Source organism: Trichechus manatus, unplaced genomic scaffold, assembly GCF_000243295.1.
Source record: "Trichechus manatus latirostris isolate Lorelei unplaced genomic scaffold, TriManLat1.0 scaffold00004, whole genome shotgun sequence".
NCBI lineage: Eukaryota > Metazoa > Chordata > Mammalia > Sirenia > Trichechidae > Trichechus > Trichechus manatus.
Genome location: NW_004443940.1, coordinates 34,439,599 through 34,452,089, shown reverse-complemented (window position 1 = coordinate 34,452,089; position 12,491 = coordinate 34,439,599). Strand labels below are relative to the sequence as shown.

The 12,491-nt window shown below is 58.1% G+C and overlaps 1 protein-coding gene across 3 annotated transcripts in view; it reads left to right on the top strand.

Moving 5' to 3' along the window:
- Positions 1-11,858, top strand: part of ARID5A (AT-rich interaction domain 5A) — a 17,079-nt gene extending 5,221 nt beyond the window's left edge. The window contains exons 2-7 of one of the 3 annotated variants that reach the window (XM_023734247.1): positions 6,002-6,117; positions 7,872-8,010; positions 8,320-8,372; positions 8,884-8,981; positions 9,400-9,559; positions 9,992-11,858. In XM_023734247.1, the coding sequence (XP_023590015.1) occupies positions 6,002-6,117; positions 7,872-8,010; positions 8,320-8,372; positions 8,884-8,981; positions 9,400-9,559; positions 9,992-11,227 (1,802 nt within the window). In that variant the 3' untranslated portion in view covers positions 11,228-11,858. Of the gene's footprint in view, positions 1-3,842; positions 4,532-6,001; positions 6,118-7,871; positions 8,011-8,319; positions 8,373-8,883; positions 8,982-9,399; positions 9,560-9,991 lie in introns of those variants that run through there. The other 2 variants (XM_023734253.1, XM_023734249.1) reach the window with 2 other exon arrangements.
- Positions 11,859-12,491: the final 633 nt, after the last annotated feature.

Here is a 12,491-nt window from a genome sequence, read left to right as displayed (position 1 = left end):
GGGGGGAGAGGCACAGCCCCTCGGGAAGGTGGTGGGTTTCCACCATCTCAGCGCAGATGAGGAGCGGGGAGTGTGGGGGGAGAGGCACAGCCCCTTGGGAAGGTGGCGGGTTTGCACCATCTCAGCGCAGATGAGGAGCGTAGGGTCTTCCCGCTCCCGCTCCCGTTAAGAAAGCTCCAGACTCAGTGTCTTAGAGCCGTCAGCTCTGTTGCTGGTGGTGTGCTGTGTGACCTCAGGCAAGTCATTTGACTTCTCTGAGCCTCAAGAATTGCATCTCTAAAAACAGGGAAAAGGAGCCCTAGTGGTGCAAATGGTTAAGCACTTGGCTGCTAACCAAGATGTGGGTGGTTTGAACCCACCCAGCCACTCCATGGGAGAAAGACCTGGCAATCTTGTCCTATAAAGGTTACAGCCAAGAATATTCTGTGGGGCAGTTCTACTGTCACATGGGGTCACTATGAGTCAGAATCAACTCAATGACACCCAACAACAAGATCAATACCCACTGGGTGACTGGGAGGACTCAGTGAGGCAATGTACAAAAATGCCCGGCCCCGGCCCACCAGGGCACTGATTTGGGTTGGTGGAGTGTATGGTGTGGAAAGGGAAGTAGAGAATGTCTTAAGAACAAGTAGACTTTGGAATGCATCCTCTATTGGAGCGTGTGACTGAAACTAACCCCTTAACTGCTGGGCTGTCAGATCTGGGAGCTAAGCTAGACTCAAACATGAGCCATGGAGTTGAACAGAACTCAAATTCAGAACACAGGAAGGGCCCGGAGCAATGCTTGTCCCAGCTCCCTGCCTGCACACTCCCTGCCCAGTGGGGGCCGCAGTGGTGGGACTGGATCACAAGGGCTGAGGGTTCGTCTTTTGGCCCAGACACCCGGAATCCCTTTGTCGTCTTCCCAAAAGTGAAATAAGGAAATCACAGAGGGCTTGTGGAACCAAGTCCTACCATTGCTGGCCAGGCCTTTTGTGAACACTATGATCTCTCAGCGCAAAGCACGAATCGTCTAGAAATCAACTCAACCTTTCAGAAGGACCTTCTGAGAACGGCCAAGGGAAGCCTAGTAATTGGAGACACATCCCATGGTCCTGGAAGGGAAGGTGCTGTAAAGATGTTATCTCTCCCCAAAGTTAGTTCTAAATTCAAATACAATTCAATGAAAACCCCAATGGCTTTTTTCTTTAAAGAGAATATGACATAACTATCCTAAAGTGCAGATGGAATTATAAAGTAATAGATCAGAAAAGAGGAAGAAGAGTAAAGATGGGAGACTGGCCCTTTGGATATAAGTTATTTTACAAAGGCCACAAAAACTAAAATAGTGGGCACGGACCTCAGCGTTCCACCAGGAACGAAAGAAGCAGAATAGAAAGGCCGGAAGCACTCCCAGATACGTTCATTGTGAGCATTTAGACTGTGAGAAGAGTAACATTTCAAATCAATGGGGGAGGGGCACCACCGAAGCAGTGGGAGAAAACTATGGCTTAAGCCCTTTCCCCTATCTTATACCAGAGCAGAGTCCAGATGTGGTAAAAGTAAAACAATGAAACAGTAACCACCGTCATTGTCATGACTGTTTCCTGGATGGAGGAAGCTGATGTCTGAAGAACAATTGCTTTGGCGAGCAGATGTTTTCTTTTCTATTTTTTAATCGGGTCCACCCGCTCCCCCATTAAACATAGGGCACCTGAGGTCTTGTGCAGGAAGGGATACAAACGCAGGCTCATAGCAAGACAGTCACTGAGTGGCAGATGGGCAGCCGCGGTCATTCAGGGGCAAGTGGGTCTCTCCTGCCTCTGTGGGCTGGATGAGGCTGGGAGGTGGGATGGCCAGGTCCCTAGCCCCTTCCCTCCCCTGCAGAGCTGGGTGAGGGACCCTGAATCTGGAAGGAGTGGGAGCCGGGCAGTTAGAGGGCTCACTCATCACCTATGGTGGTGGCTTTCAAACATATTGTTAGCAGCAGAAGCCTTTTTCAGGTGAAGATTTACATGGAAACCTGATCTACAAAAGGCCAGGGAAGGGAGGGATGATGGCAGCCAGGGACAGGACAGAGGGCTCGCGGCTGTGGAAGTGGGGTCTAAGGCCTGGGGACCAGAAGCCCTGCCCAGATGGAAGAAAATGGAGGCTGAGTTCATTCAGGGACTTGGCTCCACAGAGAGAGTGTTTCCCTTTGTAGCTCGAGGCTGGCGCACTCACCCCTTTCCCATCTGGGGTTAAACAGCTCAGATTGGTGACCTCATTTCCAGGTAAGACGAGTGCCCAGCTCCAGGAGATTCTCTCTGAGTGTGGCCAGGGCAGAGCTCACAGACTCCGCCACAGAGTGAGAAGGGGACGGTGGTTTGTCTGGCCCGGTGACTGTCCACCCCAGCTGATAGAATCTCATGAGGAGCTGTAAACTCTGAGGCTGGGGCCCCACCCAGGACCTTCAATCAGATCCTCTGAGGGTGAGGCCTCAGCATCCGTGTTTTTAAAATGCTCTCCCAGGTGATTCTGAGGTGCACTGATCCAACCACCTTATTTTTCAGAGGCCCAGAGGGGCAGTGACATGCCAGGCCCACACAGGAAGTCTGTAGTAGGACTAGAGGCCCCGTCACAGTCAGGAGGAGGTGGAGAGAGTCCTTTTGCTCTGAGGGTAGGAGTCAGGAGAGAAGACTGAAAGGGGGTTGGAAGGGGCCGAGGCAGAAGGTGGGGAGCTGGTGAGCAGCGCGTGCTCTGATGGCCGGGGTGACCTCAGGAATTCATAGATAACCAGCGAAGGACTCAAGTGTCTTTCTCTCCCATACCACAGAAGGGAAGACTGAGGCACAGAGTCAGACCAGGACTTGGTTGGAAAGGCATCTGTTTGGAGGGTCAGTTGTTAGCATCCAGGATTTCTGGAGATGGGTCTCAAATGGTCAGAAGCTGGCCTGAGAGGCTGGCGTGAGTCTCTTTCTCTTTGGCAAGCCTTAGAACTGGTTTCTCTTCTGTACATATTTGGACTTGGTCGTTGCAGGGAATTACTTAATATGACCCTTCTAGCCAAAGTCTTTGTAACTCCCACCAAATGACTGGGTGGGTCTATGCATATAAGGTGCTTGTGGCCCACCAAGGGGATTGGTCAGCTTGCTAAGAATGTAAATAAAGTGCATGGTATGCTTGTGGGGGTAGGACCATGCAAATAAGATGTATGGTACCCTAAAGAGGGGATTGGCCAGTTTTGCCATCTCGCCAGGCTTAAAAGAGAGCTAAATCCCAGAGCAGAGGGGGACCTGACTACCACCAAGAAGACACAGGTGCGGAACATGTCCTTTGGACCTGGGATCCCTGCGCTGAGACCCTCCTAGACCTGGGAGACAGAGAGAGAGCTGTAACATCAGAGACAGCAAGAGACGGTGAGAAACAGTGGCAGAGAAATGGTGGCAGCAGGACCAGAAGACAGCGTGGTGGGCTTCCCAGCCTACAGAACAAGAAAGCTGAGTGCCTTCAGACCAGAGGCTTGCTCATGGAGCAGGGTGCCTGCCTCTGGGCACTTGGTGGAGCTAGAGCTGAGCGCCTTCAGGCCGAGGCTTACTGGTGGAGTGGGGTGCCTCTGGGCACTTATCAGCAGAGCTAAAAGAGCTTTGTAACACTTGCCCAGGCAGGGCAGAGGCCAGGCTAAGGGGCCGAGACCAGAGTGAGACCTGCTTGCAGGCACAGCTGAGAAGAGGCTGTCCTGATGGAAGAACTGTATTCTGAGTTGTTCCTAACCCTGAAGTTGTAACCTGTTACTTCCCTGATAAACCCCATAATCGTGAGTATAGTCTGTGAGTTCTGTGTGGCCATTGCAACGAATTATCAAACTCAGCAGAGAAGTAGACAGTGCCATGGGAGGGATGGCTGGTGTCAGAATTGGTAGAAAGGTTGGATAGAGGAGGTATGTCTGACCTCCTCCTCAGAGGGATCAGCCTCGGGCTGTTAATGCTGATAATGATTCTCTTCCCCGCTTGTGAAGTTAGAGGAGGTCAGACTTCTCAGCTGCACCATTATCACAGGACTTTTCATCAAGACTTTGCAAATGTTGATGATAACCACAGCAGCCACAGTGATGACAAGGCCACAGTGGTTGGACAGGCCTTGTTTTGAGTCCTGGTCTGCCAGGAAGACTGAACTCAACCTCTCTGGCTTCAGTTTCCACCTCTAAAATGGGATTTCTTCTGGGACTAAGAGAGTGGACACATGTGGGAGAGCCAGGGACACATCCGAGCACCCGCGTAAAGTGACTGAGTAGTTGCAGATAGCAGCAGTTACATAAACTGCTAAAGCGAAGACTCTTCAGTGGCCGAAGATTCTAACAGCACATGCTTCTGGGTCCTGCTAGCCTCGCGTGTCATGTCTGTACGGGTATCTCATTCTTAAGGAGATTGTTTTTCTGTCTGGAAAGGAAGGGAAATCTCATAGGTTCCCAGCAGCAAGGATTTCCTACGATGGACTGAGCCAGGAGTATGGAAGGCCTCATCATATTAGATTGTCAAAAAGAAAAAATAAAGGAAAGAAAGAAAAGGAGGTAATCAAAAGACATGGGTTCCTAGTCTCAGATCTGCTGCCAGCCTGCCATGGGACCTGAGGCAAGTCACCACTTTACGCTGGCGGTTCCCAATGGTCGTGCTTTTTGCAGTGGTGGAGGTGTTGCGTTTTTGCAACCATCAGCACACACGGCTTCCCTTCAGTAAAGTAGAGCTTGTGGCTCTTCCCTGCCTACTGCGCAGGGTTGTTGTGAGGCTCATTTATTCTAACTTACCTGGCACCTGTGTGGGCACAAAGACACGGTGCCTCAGGAACGCACAGTGTGCTTAGCAAGATCGGCAGGCAGGCAGTTCAGTCAGGATGGTGAAGAGGCAACAGGAACGCTCTACCTGGCTGGGGGCTGGGAAAGGCCACCCAGAGGAAGCAACTTGCCAGCTGAGACCTGAAGGGTCACCAGGATCCCTGGCCAGGTGAGGGGAGAATGTGGCCAAATTCAAACCAAAACCAAACCCATTGCTGTTGAGTGGATTCCGACTCATAGCGACCCTATAGGACAGGGCAGAACTGCCCCATAGGGTTTCCAAGGCTGTAATCGTTATGGGAAACAGACTGTCACATCTTTCTCCTGTGGAGCAGCTGGTGGGTTTGAACCACTGATCTTTTGGTTAGCAGCCAGGCGCTTTAACCACTGCCTCACCAGGGCTCCATGTGGTCTGATTAGGGGTAGTTAAAAACAAACGAACAGTTGCTGTCAAGTCGACTCTGACTCATGGCAACCTCGTATGTGTCAGAGCTCCATAGGGTTTCCAATGGCTGATTTTTCCGAAGGAGATCGCCAGGGTGGACTTGAACCTCCAGCCTTTCGGTTAGCAGCTGAGTGCATTAAGCGTCTGCACCACCCAGGGGCTCCAGGGGAGTGAGAATTCTGCACATCTCAGGGCAAGGTGGTTGCGTCACAGACGGGCAGGTATTCTCTTCCTGGTTACTCCTCGAGAAGCTACTGCCCGAGCACCTGATGCGCCTCCCCAGCGGGGCTGTTTTGCTGCAAAAACTTGCCGCCTGAACTTGGAGCAGGTTTCGGAGACAGAATTTCCCTGAGCACCATGGCCCTAAGCCCAGTCTTCTCTGACTTGACCCCAAGGTGGTTTAGGGCTCCTGCAAAGACGCGGGAGAAGGCTGGCACAGAGGAAGGACAAGAGGCAGGTGTGGTGCGTGGGGGGATGAGGGTCTGGGTTGGGGTAGAGGTGCAGAGGAGGCCATGCAGGGTTGTCCCAGCCAGGGCGACCTCGTGTGTGTTTAGAGGGCAGCCTGGTGCAGCAGGGGCAGGGGACAGAGAACATGCTGCAGAAGTAGGAGAGGACTCACTGCCTTCCACCAGGCTGTTTCAGATTGGGGGTGGGAGGACCCCCACCTGTCCCCGGGGCACCTCTCCTCAGCACCTGTTCCTCTCTACCTGCATCTTATGTGTGTTCTCTCCCCCTTTCCCCTCCCCCCGTTCCTCTCCTTGCAGCACCCCCCGTCAAAGGGAAGAGGAGACAGTCAGAGGGGGATGATCCCCGAGACCCGTGTGTGTCCCCTGAAGCCGATGGTGAGCAGAGCAGGAGCCAGAGCCCCATCCAGCTGGAGGTGAGTTGGGGGACTGCCCTCAAGATCCTCCCTCCTTCCCTCCCCTCAGCTATGCTCAGCCTCCCAGGTGACCCTGGAGACCTCACGCTCTCAGGAAGGAGCCGGAAGTGCACAGAGGTGATCCCCGCCTTCCCTGCAGACCCAGGACAGGGGCTCCTGCCCAGGTCCCTGCATCGGGGCGGGGGCTGGGGGGTGGGGGACCGGCAGTGGGAGACTGCCCCGTCGCCTGTGGTAGCGCGTCTGAAACTTCCTTTTTCAAATGAAGATTTACATGGGACCCTGCTCTATCAAACAGAAAAGCACTATCCTACAATGTGAAAAAGGAGCCCTGGTGGCACAGTGGTTAAAGCGCTCGGCTGCCGACCGAAAGGTCTGCTTTTGGAACCCACCATCCAGCTTCTCCACGGGAGAAAGATGTGGCAGTCTGCTTCCGTAAAGATTTACAGCCTTGGAAACCCTATGGAGCAGTTAGCTACTCTGTCCTGTAGGGTCACTATGAGTCAGAATCCACTCAAGGGCAGCGGGTATGATGTGAAACTGCATTTACGTCCAGCTGTTCACATTTATAACACTGACGTACACAGTCACTCAGCGAGATCGGGGGGCTGTTCTGACAAGTGTGGAGCTGGAAAGGGGAGCTGTGCATGGCGTTTGAGAGCGTCTTCAGCCCCGGCGCCCAGGGCACGTGCCCAGCACCCAGGGCATGTGAGCCACAGTCCGGAGTTCAAATCCTGATTCAGAGAGAAAAGTAGCTGCAGATGGTAGCAGTTTTTAACAGCTCACCGTGAATCCACAGGAGAGAGAGAAGGGTGGGCTCTCCTGAAGAGCAGGGAAAGCCTGCACTCTGAGGAGCACTGAGCCGCTCCTTGGTAGCTCAAGTTAGAGTGACGCTGGTCCCCGGTATTTAGAGTTGCCTATGTAACACGAGTCATTATCAGAGTTGTTCTGATGAGTTAAAAACACCAACGTGGTGTCTGAATGAAGTATTTTGGGGACACACGTGCTCTGCACTGCTCTAGGCCCAGGTGTGTGTTGATATCCCATGAAAACCTGGGAGCTGTCTGTTCTCGGAGCAGGAGCCTTCTTGGGTCGTGATCCTGGTCCTGGGTCTGCAGCCCCAGCCCAGCTGTATTTGTCTGCCCTGAGCGACCAGCCCGATGAACAGCATCAGCAGAAATTGCCCCTGTGAGACCGGAAACCAAAAGTCCTGTGCATCTGAGAGGAATGTGCCAGCAGGGTCTCACCTCCCTGAAACCAGCAAGGCGGTCTGGGGGTCGGAGAGGCAGCCCACAGCAGAGGCGCCCTCTGGGGACACAGGCTTAGCTGTCCCGAGGGCACCGACCACCTTCATTCCTTCAGCTTTGACTGCAAGGGCTGCCAGGGGGCCTGGGGACGCTGAGTGAGGCCCAAGCCTGCCCTCCGGGAGCTCACAGTCAGGCGGAGGAGCGAAGATGCAAGATAAAAGAAGTGATCTGTGCCCGCAGAGGCCTGGGGAAGGTGCTGGGCGGCAGCCGCCTCTGTAACCAGCTTCTCTGGGCTGCAGGGCCCTTGTGGAGGGCGTTGGCTCGGGCCCCTGTCCTGGGCCCCGGGGCACCGAGAGCTGACAGCTACACCTTTCTGACCCCAGGAACAATCAGTGCAGCCCAGAGCAATAGGCTGGGGCTGGGGCCTGCTCCTTCCTGCGGGAGCCTGGGGTTGGGGGCCAGCCACCCTCCGACTGGGGCCCATCCCAATGCCTGCTGTTCTTTCCCCAGGACCCCCCCAAGGCAGGTGGGGAGCGGGAGGAGGAGCAGGAGCGGGAGGAGGAGCAGGCCTTCCTGGTCAGCCTCTACAAGTTCATGAAGGAGCGACACACACCCATCGAGAGGGTGCCCCATCTTGGCTTCAAGCAGAGTGCGTCCCTGGGGGTGGGCAGCGGGAGGGTGGGCCCAGCAGGGAAAACCCCAGGCAGGGCCTCTGGGCAAAGCTGGCCCCAGAGTTGGGCAGGTGCCTCCACTCTGGTGACCCAGGACACTGCCTGCCCGGGCACAGGGTTGGCAAAGGGGCAGAGATGGATTGTCACCCTCCCTGGCCCTTGGGCCACCACAGCATGGGGCACAGCCTGCCGTCCACAGCAGCAGCCCTGTCCAGGTGCACAGGCCGCTGGCTGCTGCCTCCACCCGCAGGGACTGATGGCCTGCCCCATCCCTTTCCTTTCTCCAGTTAACCTGTGGAAGATCTACAAGGCGGTGGAGAAGCTGGGGGCCTATGAGCTGGTAAGGAAGGCACCCGCAGTCCTCACCATGCAGCGTGTCCCAGGCGCATGCCTACAGGACTGTGGGGGGAGGGGTGTTTCTGGAGGGACGAGCCGACAGAGGTGGGGGGGGGGCAGACAGAACTAGGACGAGCCAGGCTCTACTCATTGCGTTCACAGACCCCCAGCCCTGCGCTTCCCGAGTTCTCCTGCTCGCTAGTACTCTGCTGCTCACAGCAGATTTTCCTCTGCTCCCATCTGTTCTGCCCTCCCCGTGCTCCGAAAGCTGCTTGGGCTAGCAGGCAGGCAGCCCCGGGTGGGGTGAACTGGCTGGCCGCCAGGCAAGCCCCCTCCCCACCCCCTTGCTGCCAGAGGAGCAGCTGCGAAAGCGGGGTGCTCCCCGCCCCACGCGCCCCTCCTCACCCCGCCCCACGCGCCCCTCCTCACCCAGGCGCCCAGTGCGCACCTGCAGTGGGGAGGCCCCGCCGCCAGGGGGCGCCGCCAGCGCCGCCTCTTACCTAGTGCTGTTGCAGGTGACCGGCCGCCGCCTCTGGAAGAACGTGTACGACGAACTGGGGGGCAGCCCCGGCAGCACCAGCGCGGCCACGTGCACGCGCCGCCACTATGAGAGGTGCGGCTGGGGGCCAAGAAGGCGTCCACTGGGGGCTTCCCTGGGTTACACCGACCCTGGGCATTCACCTCCCAGGGGCTTGGCGGAGCTTGCTGCGGGGGGTGGGAGCAGAGTACAGCTGTGTACCGAGGAGGGAGACCGGCAGTGTGGCCACCGAGCAGCCCCAGCGGGTGGGGTGTGCTGGCTCCACCCTGGTTATGGCGCAGAGCTCCAGCACGATTGCTGGACAAACTGAGGAAGCCCTGGTTTGCTGTGAATACTCGGCCGGAAAGGAGCCGACAGCTTTGGGCTCAGAAGAGAGAGTTCTGGTGGGCTTCCTGGAAGCGGGGGGGGGGGGGGAGGCCAGGCAGCAGAAGGAAGTGTGGATGGGTGCCCACCAGCCCTGGCCCTGTGATAGACATGCCCGGCTCCTCACCAGGCTGGTCCTCCCATACGTGCGGCACCTGAAGGGGGAGGATGACAAGCCACTGCCCCCCTCCAAGCCCAGAAAGCAGTACAAGATGTCCAAGGAGCCTCGGGTGGATGACGGGGCCACTGAGAAGCCAAAGAAGGCCAAGGAGGAGAGGCTGGTGGACCAGGTGAGCACTGAGCCTAGCTGTGCTGGGAACCGACCCTGGGCCCCCTTCCCCCTGCCTCTCACAGCTCCCCCTGCCAGCCCACCGCGTGGCTTTGGTTCCCTGCTGGAACACCCAGAGCCCACCCAGGGGGCAGCGTCTGCACGGCAACCAGGGCCTCTGCTCAGGACTGTGCAAGCTGTCCACTGCTCAGGGGCCCTCGAGTGAGGGGACGAGTGGGGTGTTAGGACCAGCCTGCACCCCTCTCCCCACACCCCATGCCCTGACACAGGGCTGTGCCGGTCAGAGAGCAGGGCGCCTTCTGAGAGTTTTGCACAGAGGCGCTGTAAGGGGCAGCAGCGACTCCGGGCACCCCTCTGCTGCCACCTAGGTCCCCAGGTCAGGATGGCTGGGCCCCCTCTCCCAGCTCTGAGGCATGGTGCTTTCTTGTCCTAGATGATGCCAGGAAAGACCAAGACAGATGCTGCCGACCCAGCTCAGCTGCCCGACCAGGAGCCCCCCAGGGACAGTGCTGAGCAGCCAGGCCCAGCCCCGGTACCCACTCTGCCCTTCGTGGGGGCCAGCTGTTGCCCTGAGGCCTACAAGCGGCTCCTGTCCAGCTTCTACTGCAAAGGGACGCATGGCATCATGTCACCTCTGGCCAAGAAGAAGCTCCTGGCCCAGGTGAGCAAGGCAGAGGCCTTGCAGTGCCAGGATGAGGGCTGTCACCATGGAGCAGGCGGCTCCGACAGGGAGCCCCAGGGCTCCACAGCTGCTTGCCCCCCGGAGTGTCCCCAGAGCCCCGGAGGGCCGGCTGATAACTCCAGGCACCGACTGACCCCTCAGGAGGGACTGCAGGCCCATGTGGGCAGCCTCAGGGAGGAGGCTCAGGGAGGCCCCTGCCCAGCAGCCCCCATCTTCACGGGATATTTCCATGCCTGCCCCACCGAGGTGCTGAAGCCCATCAGCCAGCACCCCCGGGACTTCTTCCCCAGCCTTAAAGACGGGGTGCTGTTGGGGCCGTCTGGCAAAGAGGCTGGGCTGCTGGCCAAAGAGCGCCAGCTGGTGTGGGGTGGGGATGTCAACCGTCCCTCTGCATTCCACAAAGGTGGCTTCCGAAAGGGCAGCCCCTACCCCAAGCCCAAAGCCTGCTGGGTGTCCCCCATGGCCAAGGTCCCCGCAGAGAGCCCAGTGCCCCCGCCCACCTTCCCCAGCAGCCCAGGCCTCAGCAGCAAGCGCAGCCTGGAAGAAGAGGGCTTTGCCTGCGGTGGCAAAAAACTGCGGGCAGTGTCTCCCTTTCTCCAGGAGGTGGACGCCAGCGAGTGTGGGGCCAAACCTACAGGCCCGGGCTTGGCTGTCTCCTGCCTGCTGGACCCAGCCCTGAGGCCTGGCCCCCGGGAGGCCTACAGGGGCACTATGCTGCGCTGCCCGCTGAACTTCAACAATTCCCCAGACCCCTTAAAGGGCCAAGCCACTCTCCCCTTCAGCCCGCTGGTCATCCCAGCCTTCCCGGCCCACTTCCTGGCCACTACAGCCCCCTCACCCATGGCCGCTGGCCTGGTGCACTTCCCCACTGCGTCCTTTGACAGCGCCCTCCGCCACAGACTTTGCCCAGCCTCGTCCGCATGGCACATGCCGCCTGCCACAACCTATGCAGCGCCCCACTTCTTCCACCTCAACACCAAGCTGTAGGTGGCAGCCGCGGCAGGCTGTGCTGCAGAGGGTCTGATGCTGCCCCGGAGGTGGCAGGCACCTTCAGGGGACTGAGGGCTGCAGCCCGCTCCCCAGGGCAGCTGGGCTGAGCCCCACGCCGGAACGTGCCCCTGGCACAAGCAAAGAGAGGAAGGCAGCGGGGAAGCTGGGTCTGCCTCGCCAGGAAACAGCCTCTGCCCGGGGATGGGACCCGGTGGCTGCAAGACCTCGGGAGGAGGCTGCGGCACGGGCCGGAGGTTCCCAGCTGGAGTGCCCAGAGCAGAGGCCAGGAGCGGGCAGAGGGTCTGAGGAGCCCGACGGCAGCCGGGGGCATCCAGGGTGCCCACCTAAACTCCAATAAAAAGACACCAATGTGAACTCCAACCAGCTCTGAGGCTTGCTTTCCAAGGGTGGGCGTGGCAGGCTGTGCTTGTCGGGGGGGCCGCCAGTGAGCAGCGGCAGGGTGAGGAGACGGACTTGCTGGGTCTTGAACCTGCCACTGTACTGAACAGCAAGTTCAGTAGAAACCAAAGATCTCCCTCTGTTTGTATCTCAGCAGGCTTTGACACGCATTCTGTCCGTTCAGTCCGTTTCCTCAGCAGAGCTGCACAGCTGGCCGTCTCCTTCCTCGCTGTACAGACAGGGAACCTGAGGCTCGCCCCACTCCCCCCGCAGCTAAGTGGCAGAGCAGGGCTGTGAAGGTGGGGTCACTCCCGCACTCTGAGCTAAGCTACAGGAGCCCGGGCATCAGGCGTGCACACTCTGCGCTGTTACGGGCACTCCGGGGGTGAGCAAAGGAGCAGGAGGTCCGGACTGGCCTGCCCTGGTAGTGGGCGCAGACAGGGGAGCCCAAGGTGCCCCTGCCATCCCCGCCTCCCCATGGGAACAAGCCCTGCCTGCAAGTGTGGCCCAGCAGGTGCACTGGACTAAGGTGACTGGGGCTCCTGGGGGAAAGGGAAGTGGAGGTGCCAGAGGCTCCAGCTGGGCCCAGCATCAGCATCATGAACAGCTCCCCGAGGGTCTCATGAGAAGGTGGTTGCTCTAGGGAGCTCAAGGTGAGAAATGTGGCAGCCTGAAGCCTTCCTTCCCGGGCTCTGGATGGGGAACAGCGGGCACTGGCCCCCAGCAGCCTGTTTCACTGTAGGAGGGAGGGGGCCCCTTTCAGGGCCTCGCTCCCCGCCCCTCCACCTGTTGTCAGAAGTTAGGGGCATTTGCTGTTTCCTGAGCTTCACACCTGTTCCTGGAAGGTGGTGTCACCGTTGTC